Genomic DNA, 14,759 nt, shown 5'->3' with positions numbered 1-14,759 from the left:
GCCATGTTGGAAAGCTTGAGTTGGACAAGCGAGAACCGGCTGGATGAGATTGGTTGACAATGATCAAGGCTCTCCAGTAAAGACTCAATCCAGAGTGGCGGAAGAGGTCTATCTGTCAAGTCTTACCCGCCCCTGTTGGCAACGCTTGAAACTGCGGCAACTGCAACGCCTGTGCAGATTGTAGATGAGCTTGCCCTATCTGCCCAGGCCTCCTGATCACGCATTCTGTCCTTGGCAACCTATTGCTAAGGCTTGGCCTTTTCAGACAAGAGACAGGAGCAGCTGATTGTGTCAGACCGATGTTCTAGAAGCAAGAGTCTGCGACTTGGCGTTGGTATTCTATCCGTGCTTACATTGACAAGGGTTCGGGAATCAGCGCAAATAACAGGGGTTCCAACGGCCCAAGTACTGGAGCAAAGAGGGAAGCAGCTTTTCAACATCTGGTTGAATATCTGAAGTATTGAATTGTGCTTTCATGGGCGGAAGAATAAAATTCGGGGTGGCTTCCATACAGTCTCATTGGCCTCAGTTATGAGAATCCCTACAGGCGCATTGTCATCATTTGTGTCCAGCCCAGAACCTCAAAAACGCCTCCTTCTTGTTTTTTGGTGGCGGCAAAGCCTCGGGGTTGCGGTCTTCCTCTTTCAAAACTTGGCCGTCGTTTCCGACGTTGGTGACAGCGTTTTGCTGCTTACCCAGGTAGAAGTTGGTCTGGAAGAGCGCAGCAATAAGGGGAACGAATGCGAGAGCTAAAGCTGGCACCAGGCAGTAGTACAAGGTGCGACGGTACGCTTCGATGGCGCCCTGTCTCATCGGGTCATCAAAGACGTACTTGGTGCGAATAGTGCGGACGCTACCGAACAGGGTCTTGACGTCCTTCTCAGTCGCGGTTGCGGGAAGGTATTCGCGCAAGAGCTTGGGCATCTTGTCAGCCCAGATGACAGCGACGATGGCACTGCCGATGGAGCTGCCAATCTTGGACCACAGGGAAAGCAAGGCGATGGCCAGAGCGACATCCTGGTGTGGCACAGAAGCCTGAGATGCCACGCGAGAGCCGACAACCGAGAAAGCACCGCCGGCACCGACCATGATCAGTGAGATGACCATCGGGGCGGTGGAGTTGGTGGCCCGAGGGCCATCGATCATGATGCCTATCCCGATGATCTTGATGCAGAGGCCAAAAATCTGCAGCATCTTGTAACGATGAGTCCACCGCTGAAGCAGACCTGCGACCATGCCAAAGATGCAGAGCGTAAGTGTCAGCGTGTTGTTGTAGTACACCCAGTTTTGCGAGGACCAAGGCTTCGAAATATAGACGTAAGATGACCAGTACAACCCGCGCATGTTGCCAGCCACTGAGTGATGTTGTCAGCAAAATGAGCATAATTGATGTCTAAAAGGGACTGGAGGTCGGTACTTACACATGTAGAAAGAGTCGATCACAATGGCCATCAAGAATGTCTTGTTCATGACCAGTCTACGAGGTGCGCTTGGTACCTTGGCCCACTTGATCTCATAAACCACGTACGCAATGAGCAAGATGCCTCCCACTACCATCATGGCAATGAGCGACTGATTCCTCCAGCCATGTTCGGCATAAGTCTTGAGACTGAATGGCAAGAGCAGCAAACTCCAGCCGAAGCCCAAGAGTACCAGACCAAGCGCATCGATTTCGACCAAGTTACGCTTGAGGCCTTCCATCCAAGTTCCCGCTGGCTCAGCAGCCGGAGCCACAATAGCACCGCGCGGTCCATCATATCCCTTCTCCTCAGCCATCTCTCTCGCAGCACGCCGCGCCGCGTTCGAAGAGGCGAGGTTGACGATGCCGTCCTTTTTCGTTTTCCTGTCGAGGTACAATAGCGTTGCGATCGCAGGGCCGAGAGCAGCGGGCATGATGATGGCAAACATGCCGTAGCCCCATCTCCACTGATTCCGAGCTTGCATCGCGTCAACGATCTTGCCGGCGAACCAGGTGTTGATAATGAAGGGGGCCGAGAGCAGCGAGCTGACGAAGCCACGCCATTCCAAGGGGGTAAGGTCAGCGACGATGATGTCGTTGGTGAGATCGAGGCCGGAAGAACCGATGGAGACGAAGACTTCGCCCACAACGTAGGCTGAGATTGATGTGCTCGAGGCGGCGATAACGTATCCGATGACGTAGAAGAGCAGAGTGACGATGTAGGTGTACGGGCGCGACGTGATGTCAGAAATCTTGGCAATGAAGGGTTTCGAGACAGCCGAGATAATGCTCGTGGCGATCGAGAGGGTCGATAGTACGGACGAGTGCTGTTTGTAATAGGACGAGGCGTCGATGCTGTAGTAGGAGGTCGTCGAGCTATCAAGGGAGTAGGCCCAGGCGCAGACAAGGACGGAAAGTCCGACGAGATAGAGGGAGATGCGGTTCTGTTTGGCTTCACGGTAGACTGCCTCCATGCGAGTGACACCTTGTGATTGTAGAATCTCCCCGACAGAAGAAATTTGAGGCTCTTCACGATCTGTTGAGGGGGAGATTGTGCCATCTTTGGGGATGTGGACGTCGTCTGACAAGACGCCCGACTCCTTGCTGTTACTCATATTGAGGATTCGCGAATCGCAGCACGCGACCTGGGCTGGATGAATGTGAGATGAAGGTTTGCTCGGATGAGAATTGAGGTAGTACTAGACTTTGTGGCAAGAGTCATGAGGGATATATGTATATGTAGTCTCATATGAGCTAGCAACCGTTCTCAGATGTAGGTACTTCGCAACAATACCTACCGTGCTGCTCCGGCTAGCCGTATGTCTTGGTACCTTGGACAAGATAAAAATCTGGCCTGAAACTAGGAAATTCGCAGCCGCCGTTGAGCAGGGAAGGCAGGGATCATCGGGACCCACGATGCTGGTGATGTGTCTAACTCAATATTATTCGGAACTATGTACTTACGGATCTGATCACAAATGCACAAAAGTTCGTGGTAGACTGTAGTGAGCCTCGAAGGAGCAGCGCTAAATGGGCCCTGACTTTTGCCAAATCTAATCAGATGGATCCGATCATCTTATCTTTTCCCATCGTAGGCAAGTGAACTCGGCCGGCGGAGAGGGGCCTGGTGCGGAACTCCGGGACTAACATAGAGCTAGCCCGGCGAAGGAACGAATCACAAAGGATCGTGGAAAAACTTGACAAAGTGAGTGTACCACCGGCGGGATGATGCAGAACATTTCCACTTGGTGGCCTGCGATCTTGGGAAGGCAATGGTCCGGCACCATGGGCTCGGTCACCTTCCAGAGGCTGATTTGTGTTCCTTTCAAGTGGACAGTCGTCCACGCCATGCCCTGGCTTGAGCGAATGGCAACCAGGGGAATCAAGTTTTTCAAGAGGCAAAACGTAGCGAGACAAGGCCATATTCCCATTTCATTCCCGATTCAGTCCACTTTGCTTCTTATCCTCCTGAATCTCAGTAAGCAACCGTTTGCCACGTAAGTCACCGCGGAGAAGTCATCACATCATCAATGCACCCACTTGTATTGCCCGGTTGACTGGTGTGACCGTGAGATCAAAATTTCTGCCAAATTCATCCAATATTCACAAAAAATCCCGCAGGATCGCACGATAGAAGTCGATACTCGATGTGTTGTTAACTACTAGCTTGAAGCGCACCGAGAAAAGAATTCAAACAATAATTTCAACTTATTGTTGTCGAAGTTGTAGTGGGCAAATTCGCTATCTATCTGTGTGTGTTGATAAAGTAAATCTTGAGTCTGGTTTTGGAGCTCTCCTTACTGATTATACAAACCCGAGCTCATTTCTGTATCTAGAAGTTTTGGGCGCTGCTTTGGACTATCAGAATCATCAAATCGTTGTAAAAACCCCGCCCAACCTCCGCTTTCACCGGGTTGGGGGCAATTAACGACCGAGTCCTCTACGCGGGTCCAGTGCTTACTGATAAGCCCGAATTCCGTTCCATTGCTCTTTCACTTAAGTTTGCCATGGTGAAGTCGATCCATGTACGGCCATCGAGTTCAAGGCATGGTCGGGGAGTTTTCCTAGATCACCCAAGAAAAGCGAGAGCCCTGTTGTGCGTACCATTCTTCGTTTCAAGTTACATCTATCATCGAAGTAACATGTGCAAACTTCTCTTGGCCCTTGAGCGTTATCAAGGCGCTCCGAGGTATTGATTGTGCTTTATGGTCTTATAAGTGTTCGTTGTCATCACCGCGCCGATTCGCGTAGTCTACTTCTCGAAAAAAACATGCCCTTTAATAACGGATCTATGTAAATATTAACCAGCGCGAACAAGGCACCCTCGACTGAAACCCCGAGTTGCTGGCTGGACGTTTGCCCGGCACCCCCGGTGCCAGAGGCAGACCGCACGGCATGAGGTGTGACCTGTGCGCTTGTGTCATTTTGTCGATCAAGAAGGGGAAATATGGGCAAGTCATCCGAACAGGGAGGCGATCTGATGTAGGACCTAGAACCCTAGAAAAAACAAAGAAACAGAACGATCATATGCATACCTACACAAGTTGACTTCTCCTGGAGAGCAACTATTATAAGATGAATAATGTGGCACACGCTGAGCTCAACATCAGCTCACCTCTGTAAATCTTAGTTGAGAGGGGTTGAACGCCCTCAATATGGCGCTACTCCCTCAGAGTTATTTGGCGGACTATTTAGGCTCAACTCTTCCGCATCAAAGATGCTACGTAGCCATCCGTCATTGAGTCAAGTGCCGTGGGAGCCCCCACAATCAGGGCGCTAGAACAGATGATTCTCCCTCCCCTCACTTTATTCCAGCAAAGAAGGTTTTCTCCAACTAACAAAGTTATCTCATCTTGAACAAGGGCACCCTTCTGAAACAGGTCACCTTGCCTGGAGGCAATTCTCCCCTTAATCAATCTGGCGGCCCCCAAATTCACCCTTTCGAGTCCAGTAAATTCCCTAGTCGAATGTTGTCATCCGAACCATGCGGAGGCTGGGGAGATTCGAGAACGTGAGCGGCCAGCATTGCCGGCATCCCTGACTGTTGAGGAGGATGAGCCGACTTCACGTGGTCTTTCGGAGCCAAACTCTCCGTACGATCTTCATAGCCTAGGCTGCCCGCCTGTCCAGCATTGTGCGCCAAACCCCAAAGTTTGCCCAATCCAGCAAACTCGCCAGGTCCCAACGGCTCGGCGCCAATGCACTGGGCCGCGTTCCAAGCATCATCCCCGCCGAACGAGCCCCGGCCGCCGTGTATCTCACACGGCCGAAAAAGTAACCTCAGAAGCTCAGAAAGCTCGGCACGGAGAACCTCTGCGATCGTCCCGACATTCTGGGGGATTCACCTCTAAGATGAAGGACCGGTGCGTTCCGGAACCCTTGGACCTTGCTTTGCTGGCGCGATTCAGTAATCCAGGGACAACAAACTCCGGAGTTGAAGATTAAGTCCCCAGCTTGGCGCAATAGCTGGTGATGTATAAGAGGGGAGATATGTCCATCGCGCTGTAAGTCACCGGTCTGATAGCTCATCACGCACCATTCAGTTAGGGTCTTACATTCTTTTCTCATTTCCCCCATTTCCACGCTCATTATTCCAAGATGGTTGTCGCTCACCTTTTGCTCGCAGCAGCGCTTGCGCCCGCGGCACTAGCCACCCCCCTCAAGCTGCGCGACGTTGCATCGTACGAAGGAAACCCGCTGGCGGACAGACAACTCTTCCCCAACCCCTACTACACAGATGAGATCACGAACCTCGCCGTCCCCAAGCTCACCGGAGACCTCGCAGCGAAGGCAGCCAAGGTCGCCGAGGTGCCCACATTCGCATGGCTGTTAGTGTTCTGAGCCGAGCCCCAGGGCCATCATACTTTACGAGCGTCTGCTGACAACCGCAGTGATACACGCGAGAAGATTAGTCTGATGAACAGCACCCTGGCGCAGATCCGAAAGCTGAACCAGGAGGGCGCCAACCCACCGTACGCTGGCACATATGTCATCTACAACTTCCCCGATCGTGATTGCTCTGCGAAGGCCTCCGCAGGTGAGCTCGTCATTGCCGACGGCGGTGTTGAGAAGTACAAGACAGAGTACATCGACCCTATTGCCGCGCTCGCGAAGGAGTACTCGGATGTTCGCCAAGTCTTCGTCTATGGTAAGTTCCTGGGACGTTATCTGGGGCTCTATGTCTACGGTATGCTGACGACAAGCAGAACCCGATGGATTGGCCAACCTCATCACCAACATGAACGTGGCGAAGTGCACTGGCGCAGCCGATGCGTACAAGGAAGGCACCGACTACGCCTTCAAGACCCTCAACCTCGACAACGTCGCAATCTACGTGGATGCAGGCCACGCAGGATGGCTGGGCTGGGAAGCGAATCTGAAGCCTACTGCCGAGCTTTACAGCGAACTATACAAGAAGGCCGGTTCTCCCAAGGCAGTCCGAGGCTTGGTCACAAATGTGTCAAACTACAACGGCTGGAACCTGACGAGCGCGCCGGCGTACGCAGAGAGCAACAAGCAGTGGGACGAGTCAAAGTTCCACGCCGCGTTGACACCGTTCCTCAAGGAGGCTGGGTATCCGGCAAACTACCTCGTCGACCAGGGTCGCAGCGGCAAGCAGCCGACCGGACGCCAGATTTGGGGTGACTGGTGCAACATCAAGCAGACTGGCTTCGGCACAAGACCCAATGTCAAAACTGGCATCGATACACTGGATGCCTTTGTCTGGGTCAAGCCCGGCGGTGAAGCTGATGGTACGAGCGATTCGACTGCGGCTCGCTATGATGAGAAGTGCAGCTCTGCGTCCTCTGTGATTCCGGCTCCGGAAGCCGGAACTTGGTTCCAAGAGTACTTTGTGCAGTTGTTGGAGAATGCCAACCCCGCGTTCTAGATGATTACGGAGGAACCCAGTTGCAGGGTTTAGAAGTCACTCTATTTTCATTCCTTCGTACATCAATAGGGTCCAGGAGTTTAGCGAAATGTGAAAAAAAAAAAAAAAATGAAAGACTTTTCGCAAAACTGCCAAATTCTTCCACTGCATTATCTTCATCAGTTGGCGAGAACATTGAGTTTCCATAACATACTGTGATATGGAGTTATGCGGATGCCTGAAGGAAGCTTTGTTCAGCGTTGTGGGGACTACTATGCTGAAATAGAAACTTAAAGGTGGTAACTCCAACGCGGGCATGAGCGTATGTTTTGTCTCTTCAACTCGCGCCAAAGCCTTTTGAAGTTCAACGACCTCAAGCTGGCAACTCGTCCAAACAGGAAACCTGCCAGATCTGGACCACAAAGTCAGCGGCACCAGCAGACCAAATAGAGACCGAGATGAGCGGCTAACCGCAACATCTGTCGAGCTCAAACACCAAAAAGGAGCTCGATGGCGCGCTTCGGCCCCGCATGCCCCAGCGGAGCGCCTGCAATCTCGCCCCTTTTGGAATTTGCACCGCCCAGGCCCGAGCTTCAACTGGGAGTTCCACCAATCGCATTGAAATGCACGTTGGCCGAGTATGGGGAATTCAATGTACTGCAAACGCAGAGTGACGAAGTCTTTTTGATCAAGAGCCCCTTGGTGCCGAACTCTCTTGCTCTTGGTCAACGGGTGGAAGGGGGAGCCAAGCCGCCAGTATAATATGTAAAGCACCACGCGTCCCACGCGAACCGGCCGTCTGAACTGTTTACCTGTACTATTCACAGTCGTCCCGTCTCTCGTTGGTGTTCCCTGCACGGTTTCTCAACCTCTCATTCGCTTCTCATTCTTCCTATTCGCTATTCTTCTCATTGTTGATATTTTGCTGGTACATAACGTTACAATCCCTGGCCCAAAATGAAGTCCTTCACCCAAGCCCTTTCCCTGGCAGCCGGCCTGTCCCTGTCCTTTGCCAGTCCCACCCCGGCCGTCTTCCCGAGACAGACCAACAGTTCCAAGAACCTGATTGTCTTGTAAGTCACCCGCATACCTGTTCCGTGCATCCATATCTGCGGAATGATAAGAGAGGAAGAGAGCCCCATCTGACTCGGACGCTCTCCCTGTAGCGGCGACTCTTACTCCACTGTCGGCTTCTGGCCCGGCGGCACCCTCCCGGCTGCCGGAAACCCGCTCGGCAACCCCTCCCTGCCCGGCCAGACCACCTCTAGTGGCTTGAACTGGGTCGGTCATCTCACGAGCACCCTCAACACATCCACCATCTTGACCTACGACTTTGCCGTGACCGGCGCAACCACCGACAAGGATATCGTCGACACTTATGCCCAGTACTGCGTCGACGACCAGGTCGACCAGTACAAGCAGTACGTGTCCAGCGTCGTCAACAAGGATAACGCACTCGTCGCCGTTTGGATCGGCATCAACGATGTCGGCGAGCCGTTTTGGGACAAGGTGTCTGCGCCTGTCACCAAGATCATGGACCGCTACTTTGAGCTCCTTCAGACTCTTGCCGATGACGGCCTGAAGAACTTTGTCCTGCTCTCCGTGCCTCGTACGTGATACCCCGAAACCAATCTCCTCTTCAACTTGTTTGGTCCTAACATACCCCTACCAGCCTTCTCTGACCAGATTCCCGCCATGATCGGCCAGTCCGAAACCGACCTGGCCCGCCTGCGTTCCGACATCACCTCGTACAACGCCGCCCTCGAGACCCGCCTCGCCACTTTCAAGTCCGCCAACAGCGGCGTCAAGGGTCTTGTCTTTGACACCAAGCCCTCGTTCGACACAGTTGTCGAGAACTTTGCGCAATACGGCGCCAAGGATGCTACCTGCTACGGCTCCAGTGATTGCATCTGGGCTGACAACTACCACGCCGGCCTGGCTATCCACAAGCTTCTCGCCCAGAACTTGGTCAAGGGTGTGGCCGCGAACTTCGTCTTCTGAGCAAGGTAGATTGTTGCATGTCGGGAAGATGGTGGACAGTACATACAATCTTGAATATAACTGAGCACTCACAGCTCTCATTCGCACTTATATCCCTCTGATTTACTGCATCTCATTGAATATGAACTTGACTTACCGCCAGGACATTTGCAGCCCGGAAAAGCATGCCCTCATATACTGGTGTTCGTTGACCAAGAAGAGAAAAAGTGTTAGACTCGAGGTCAAGCCACACTAATCGGGCAGCGAAAGAAAAGTCGCAATTCGAAATCAATGGCATTCATTAATGGGTTCAAGAGTTTGACTGATTAGTAGACCGAATGATAATTTAGATTAATCAAAAGAAGTGCGTCGGGCTCAATATGTAGTGGTGTCAATGCTAAACAATTAAGATCGCCGCCAGCCTCTCTCAAGTGTTCAGGCTGGTTTGACACCTTCAAAATCCACCACCCATTCCCACAAAATCGTCCCTGGCCAATGTTGAAGACATCCATAAACTCGTAGCTGGTTGATCGTTTTGTCTCTACGCAAAGCCTACGTTGCATCCTGCTACGCTCTTCGAATTTGCAGGCCTCGCGCGGTGGGAACTAGCTCGAACTGTGGTTCCGATGTGTCGCAAAAGTTTACGAACATACGCACCCTTCGCTGGTTAGAGTACGGCTTCCAAAGTGTGTAGAATTGGGGTCCCAGGGACTTCTCCATGACTTGAAGTCTCTTCGCATGGCGTGGAATGGAGTCCAACGTGCTGTCGTACCGGCTGTGTCGCAGTGATTCCGGGGTTCTGCAGTCTTCGTCAAGAATGATGTCTTTGAGCGCGAGAAGTCCCGCCATGGGATTACGGTATCTAGAGCCGCGTCCACCAGTAAACGCATACACAAAGGAGTGAGGTCGCATCCTTAAATGGATGTTTTTGAACTCAGGCTGAAATTCGGTCAAATGTGCAATAAAAGAGGCAACACCTCGTCTTGATCGCTGGTAGATGACGACATAACATGAATCGAAGGCATCGATATCTGGTAGCACTACGGCGAGAGTGATTGCTCGGCCACGGTAGGAGACTTCAAAGTCTGGTAGAAAGACTTTCAGCACAACGTGCCTGAAAAGCTGGTTGATTTGAGATAGGTCTCGGATCATTTTGAAGCGTAGCAATGCGAGACGTCGTTGGCGGCGGTTGAGCTTGAGCTTAGGACGTTTGTCCCGGGAATCCTAAGTCGCGTTCCAGGTCAATGGCTGAGCAGAGATCTCGGCATCATCTACCATCATCTCGGCAATCAAAAGGAAGATCTCAATTGGGAGACACTCTAACGTGGTCTTGCCTGGTGTGTTGGTGAGACGCAAGCCCTCTTGGTGGAACAAACGGGCTGATCATCGTGAAGCCATGGCTGAGCGGTGTGTTATGGCCAGTGTCGACAGCACGCAGTGGTGTCAGTCTCTCCAAAAGATTATCCCAAACTGCACAACAGTATTTAAATTTTACAAAATCTTGTTGAACAAAATGGAGAATTTTGATTAATCAAGACCGTGCTAGGAGATTCTGGGAGGTGTGGTGTTGGAAAGAAGACCAGCATTGACTCCAGGTCTTTCAGAGGTCTTACTCGGTGAATGGCGATATGTCAAAGACTGCATATTACTTACCTTGAGACACCGCTTGCAGTCTGTCTTCTTCGCCGCGTTAACCGTCAAAGCCAAATACTTAAACGGAGGTGTTCCATTTTGTTCGAAAGGACCAGTCGCCAAGCGCCTTGATCTCATGTTAAGGTAGTCAGAGAAATGGTGAGGTGGCCGCTGTTCTCTATGTTTCTGGGTCCTTTATGCTCATATTCGACATCTGCATGCCTGGCGAATGCTGTCTTTCGAGGTGGGAGCGAATGAGTAAGGCTCTCGGAGGGTCGAGCGGGTATTCAGTGGGGTAGCCGGTTCGGGGCCGGCCAGTCTCACTTACTTTTGCCGGCGCCTTGCCGGCGTTTAGTCCGGAAGACTACAGCTAGTTCGGTAGTTACAGGCCAAAGATACCCAGTTTCAGTGGAACTTCCATCCTCTAGCTGATTTGCGAAACCATTCCCGTGTTTCCTGATGTTCACTCTAACAGCGTAGCATCGCCTCTGCAGGCCTGTGCAAACTACCGTATGGGAGGCGGACGTGGCAAAGTCGGGCTTGGCTTGGCAGGGGTTACTATGCCAAGTGCGGAATGCAAAATGCGAAATGCGAAATGCGAGATTGAAACTGTAAGGTATGCTGTGAGAGGCACACATCCAAATCAAGCACCATATAAATTGACATCAGCATAGACTGGAACGTATCAAAAGTAAGTAGTACAAATACTCTCTCTTCAAGGCAAACAGGTTTCTGATGGGCCACGTTCGAAACACTTCCTCGAAGCATTCGCACGCAGCTTTATCTTCTCGAAAAGCAAAATCAAAATCTTCTTCGCTTTCAATTTTCTACCCTTTCAGGCGACATTGTCATGGCTCAAACAACCATGTCCCTAGGCAGTCATTGGCCTAGAACCAGCACGCTGCGAGGATGTCGTACCAATCGCCTTCTTCGGATGTTCGCCCATACTTTGATTGGACTTTCAGTTCTATCTGCTCCGTTGCAGACCTTTGCTTTCGGCAGCCTTGGTACCAATTCAGTGATTCGCAGTAGCAGTTTACGACTCTCCTCGAACCGCGGGCATCGTCAATTCGCGAGATGAACATGACTAGAAGCACCGCCTCCCGCGAGGGCCAACCAGTCGTCGCCGTCAACCCCACAAACCCCGACAATTTTGTCTTCGTGTCGACACGCTTCCATCCTCTGCCTGAACTTGAGCCCGTTGGGGTTTGCTTTCTGACCTATACGCTCGACCGCGGAATCACCTGGAACAACGTCACAGCGGATTACCCCTTAGGTGCCGCCCCGAAGTGTGGCGAGCCACAGGTCTTTGCCGACGCGAATGGGACGTTTTATCTCCTCAACAACCAGGTCTTCTCTGGCTTGGAAGATAACATTGCCGCTCATCCCTAGTTGTCCAAGTCCTTTGACGGAGGCAAAACGTGGAGCGTTCCATCTGTGACACCGCTTCATATGCAAGGTGCGACAAAGCTGCGGGTAGACGTGGCTACCGGAAAGGTGTACGCGAATAGTGCATCATCTTGGAAATACCCAGCAGCTGTGTCTGTCAGCTCAGACGGTGGCGAGACCTGGGCTGCTTTCAATCAAATCCCCGGTCCCGTGGACGTTTGCCTGGACTATCAGATTCCAGACCTGCCTCCAATCTGTGGATGCCCCGGCAGATCTGTTGCAGTCCACGACGGCATTCTGGCTTCGGCTGCGGAGGGATCGAACGGACACCCAGAGATGTACGGGAGACATTTCCCTTGACTGATACCCAAGGCAATCTTGTGGCGAACGGCACCGGCCCGATGCTGGCCAAGTCTGGCATTGGTCTTCCTAGTGATCCGACTCCGTGGCTGTCCGCAGACCCTACCTCAACGGGTCGTTTCGCGCTTATGGTTCCACGCGACTTCACGCTGGAGATTTACATCACGGATACTGCAGGTCAAAACTTCACAGGTCCAGCCGTTATCCAGACTCATGATGCGCAGCGTCCTGCCTTCGACTTTGGTCCGGATGGCCAACTTGGTGTCATGTGGCGCACTAACTCGTCGGGCATCCTCGATGTCTACTCGACGGTATCTTTTGACGGCGGACGTAACTTTGCTGCACCAATCAAGGTGACGGCACAGCCGCAACCTGTTGGTCAAAATGGCCAGCCCGGCGACCGAGCTTCCTCTGTCTCGCTCACTAATACCTATGCTTATGTTGCCTGGTCTGACGGCCGCGATGGCTTACTGGACGCTGTTCTTGCTGAGATACCCTTGGATCTGTTTCAAACTATGTCTTAGGCTATGGAGGTACGTCAAAGTATCAGAAGTCTCAGTATGGCTGCTTAGGAGCGGCGCATATATGAGGAGAATTATGTGCGACAAATGAGCAATAGCTGTCTTTTCGCACTGGCCAGTATTACTACCAAAGAACAAATGATCACTTCAAACCGCATCGAAAGTCCCAGCTTGGCATTTACTGTAAGAGAAGTGGACCTCATGTCTTAAAATTCTATGGCACTCTGCTACATATGCTATTACATTTAGGATCCAAAATGCAATCAACCTTTGAAGAATCGGTCACCTAGGATGACAGAGTAGAAATCTCGAACTCTTCTCAGGTATCAACTCCCTTGCTACCTGCTTAGAATCTATTAAGGCGATTTTTGATTCGTTTGCGGGGTAGTGGAATTTCGATGTTTATTGAACGAGTGAATAATGGTGACATGGACGCATGGAATGATATGAAGCCCATCCAACTTAGTCATATAGACTGATTGGGTTTCCCTTAGCTTAGACGTGGCTATAATTGATGATTGCTCTTAGTACTCATCTTTTGTTGTAACATCAAATAACGAAATAGAAGTTCTCCTGAATAGCGCCTAAAGAATTCCCCGATTTTGACACCGAACACGCAACATAGCAAGCAGAAGCACCATCAACGCCATTCTATTCTATGATGTACAAAGAATGAGGCTTAATTTACAAGACCTAGCACCAACCCCTCATGCCGTGGCTTAGAACTCAATGTCCCAGCTTGTATCCGCCCCAATTAAGAATGGTAAAGACACCCTCAGGATCATACTTTGCTCGGATCTGTCTGAGTTTCTCGACATTCTTGAAGGGCATTCCAAGCCAGGGATTCTGGGTCTCGGATGCATCACCCATGTAGATGAAGTCACTGGCCAAACCCATCTGGTGGTTTACAGAGTGATGGTAGTCCCTGAACTTAGCTGCCCATCCCGAGATTGAATGAGTTCAAATTGGTTAGAGATGAATCGACTGTCAGGGACACCGTGAGGAATCATTCCAGAAACTTACCTTGGATATCATCTTCGGGACGAGCCCAGCCAGTAGAGGTTTGCCAAACTATGACCGTGTAAGTGTGGTGCGTGAAAGTATAGTATATGAAGCAAAAGCGGGAACATACCGATAAAGGACTCCTTATCATCCAAGCCCCAAATGTTCCCGATTCCATTATGCTTGGCCACAGATTGCGCGCTCTTGGGCATGATGTTCATGACAAACGTAGGGTAAAGCCCCTCGACATCCGACAACTTAGAGACGGACTCTTTCCAAGCCAAGTAAATTTCGTACAAGCGCTTAGCATCTGGACGCATGGTTCCGTGAAAATACTTTGCACTTTAAATTGTTAGCAGCCATGAAACGTCTCTCAGACTTATCTCATGTCGAAATGGGCCGCATACCGGAACATTTGATTGGGCGTCTCTAGCACGGAATGCCATTTTGCTGGAGTTTGAACCGCATCGATTCGGGAAACTGGCTTGATCGCCGAGAAGCGCTCGAAACGGCTGGGGGGTGATTCTGTTCCTTCTTGTACGCCAAGAAGCGAGCCCGTTGCTGACTTGGTCGTCGTGTTGTAGGAGATGCTGATAACTGCAAACAAGTCGCAGCAGGGCGGCAAAAAGGCGTACCGAAAGAGCAAAGTGGCAATGTTGGAGACAGCTGGTCAGTGTTTTGCGCTGGCGAAGTGGGGCGGTACGGATTACCAAACGGAGCGCGTCGGCTTCCAGCGAAGCCCCGCTATCCGGGCATTGCTGCTGACATAAGAGCGGCTGATAACCGTGTAGAATAAAATCAATCAGTCAATCATATATGGAGTGCCGTAGCCGCCGTAAGCCTGCGGGGCCGGCCCTGGTCTTGTTCATGCATGTTGGGTCGTAACATGGGTGGCCACTACCTGTGTATAGAAATCAAGCGCTGGACAAGGGACCACGGCTTTCATGAACCCAAGAATGCGTGCTGAATTGTAACAGATCCTTATCTTTGGGTACCGGTAGAGCTACCCTGAGACCTCTCTAACACTGCCCTAGCGAGGTGACGTAAA

The 14,759-nt window shown here is 51.5% G+C and overlaps 6 protein-coding genes across 6 annotated transcripts; 3 read left to right on the top strand and 3 right to left on the bottom strand.

Annotated features, from left to right (window-relative positions):
* Nucleotides 1–558: 558 nt before the first annotated feature.
* On the bottom strand, nt 559–2,574 carry HER10_EVM0010066 (uncharacterized protein; the record flags this gene model as incomplete). Its single annotated transcript, XM_035479536.1, has 2 exons — nt 559–1,355; nt 1,422–2,574. The coding sequence occupies 2 exons, from the start codon at nt 2,572–2,574 to the stop codon at nt 559–561; spliced, it is 1,950 nt and encodes a 649-aa protein (XP_035337598.1).
* A 2,983-nt stretch (nt 2,575–5,557) lies between these two features.
* HER10_EVM0001221 (glycosyl hydrolase family 6) lies at nt 5,558–6,848 on the top strand (the record flags this gene model as incomplete). The annotated part of the gene is made up of 3 exons (XM_035470976.1): nt 5,558–5,787; nt 5,851–6,107; nt 6,166–6,848. 3 exons carry the CDS (start codon nt 5,558–5,560, stop codon nt 6,846–6,848), a joined length of 1,170 nt encoding a protein of 389 aa, XP_035336875.1.
* A 936-nt stretch (nt 6,849–7,784) lies between these two features.
* Nucleotides 7,785–8,828, top strand: HER10_EVM0005607 (GDSL-like Lipase/Acylhydrolase; the record flags this gene model as incomplete). Its single annotated transcript, XM_035475215.1, has 3 exons — nt 7,785–7,900; nt 7,994–8,436; nt 8,500–8,828. 3 exons carry the CDS (start codon nt 7,785–7,787, stop codon nt 8,826–8,828), a joined length of 888 nt encoding a protein of 295 aa, XP_035337218.1.
* A 546-nt stretch (nt 8,829–9,374) lies between these two features.
* HER10_EVM0005227 (uncharacterized protein) lies at nt 9,375–10,085 on the bottom strand (the record flags this gene model as incomplete). Its single annotated transcript, XM_035474849.1, has 2 exons — nt 9,375–10,007; nt 10,041–10,085. The coding sequence occupies 2 exons, from the start codon at nt 10,083–10,085 to the stop codon at nt 9,375–9,377; spliced, it is 678 nt and encodes a 225-aa protein (XP_035337191.1).
* A 1,204-nt stretch (nt 10,086–11,289) lies between these two features.
* HER10_EVM0007693 (bnr asp-box protein) lies at nt 11,290–12,712 on the top strand (the record flags this gene model as incomplete). The annotated part of the gene is made up of 4 exons (XM_035477239.1): nt 11,290–11,498; nt 11,531–11,830; nt 11,867–12,110; nt 12,176–12,712. 4 exons carry the CDS (start codon nt 11,290–11,292, stop codon nt 12,710–12,712), a joined length of 1,290 nt encoding a protein of 429 aa, XP_035337384.1.
* A 723-nt stretch (nt 12,713–13,435) lies between these two features.
* On the bottom strand, nt 13,436–14,126 carry HER10_EVM0011768 (putative fad binding domain-containing protein; the record flags this gene model as incomplete). Its single annotated transcript, XM_035481189.1, has 4 exons — nt 13,436–13,644; nt 13,733–13,780; nt 13,842–14,053; nt 14,119–14,126. 4 exons carry the CDS (start codon nt 14,124–14,126, stop codon nt 13,436–13,438), a joined length of 477 nt encoding a protein of 158 aa, XP_035337738.1.
* Between the last annotated feature and the right edge of the window lie 633 nt (nt 14,127–14,759).

Source organism: Colletotrichum scovillei (assembly GCF_011075155.1).
Source record: "Colletotrichum scovillei strain TJNH1 chromosome Unknown Contig00002, whole genome shotgun sequence".
Lineage (NCBI taxonomy): Eukaryota > Fungi > Ascomycota > Sordariomycetes > Glomerellales > Glomerellaceae > Colletotrichum > Colletotrichum scovillei.
The sequence above is the reverse complement of the archived record's forward strand: the minus strand, read 5'-3'. Positions and strand labels throughout refer to the sequence as shown.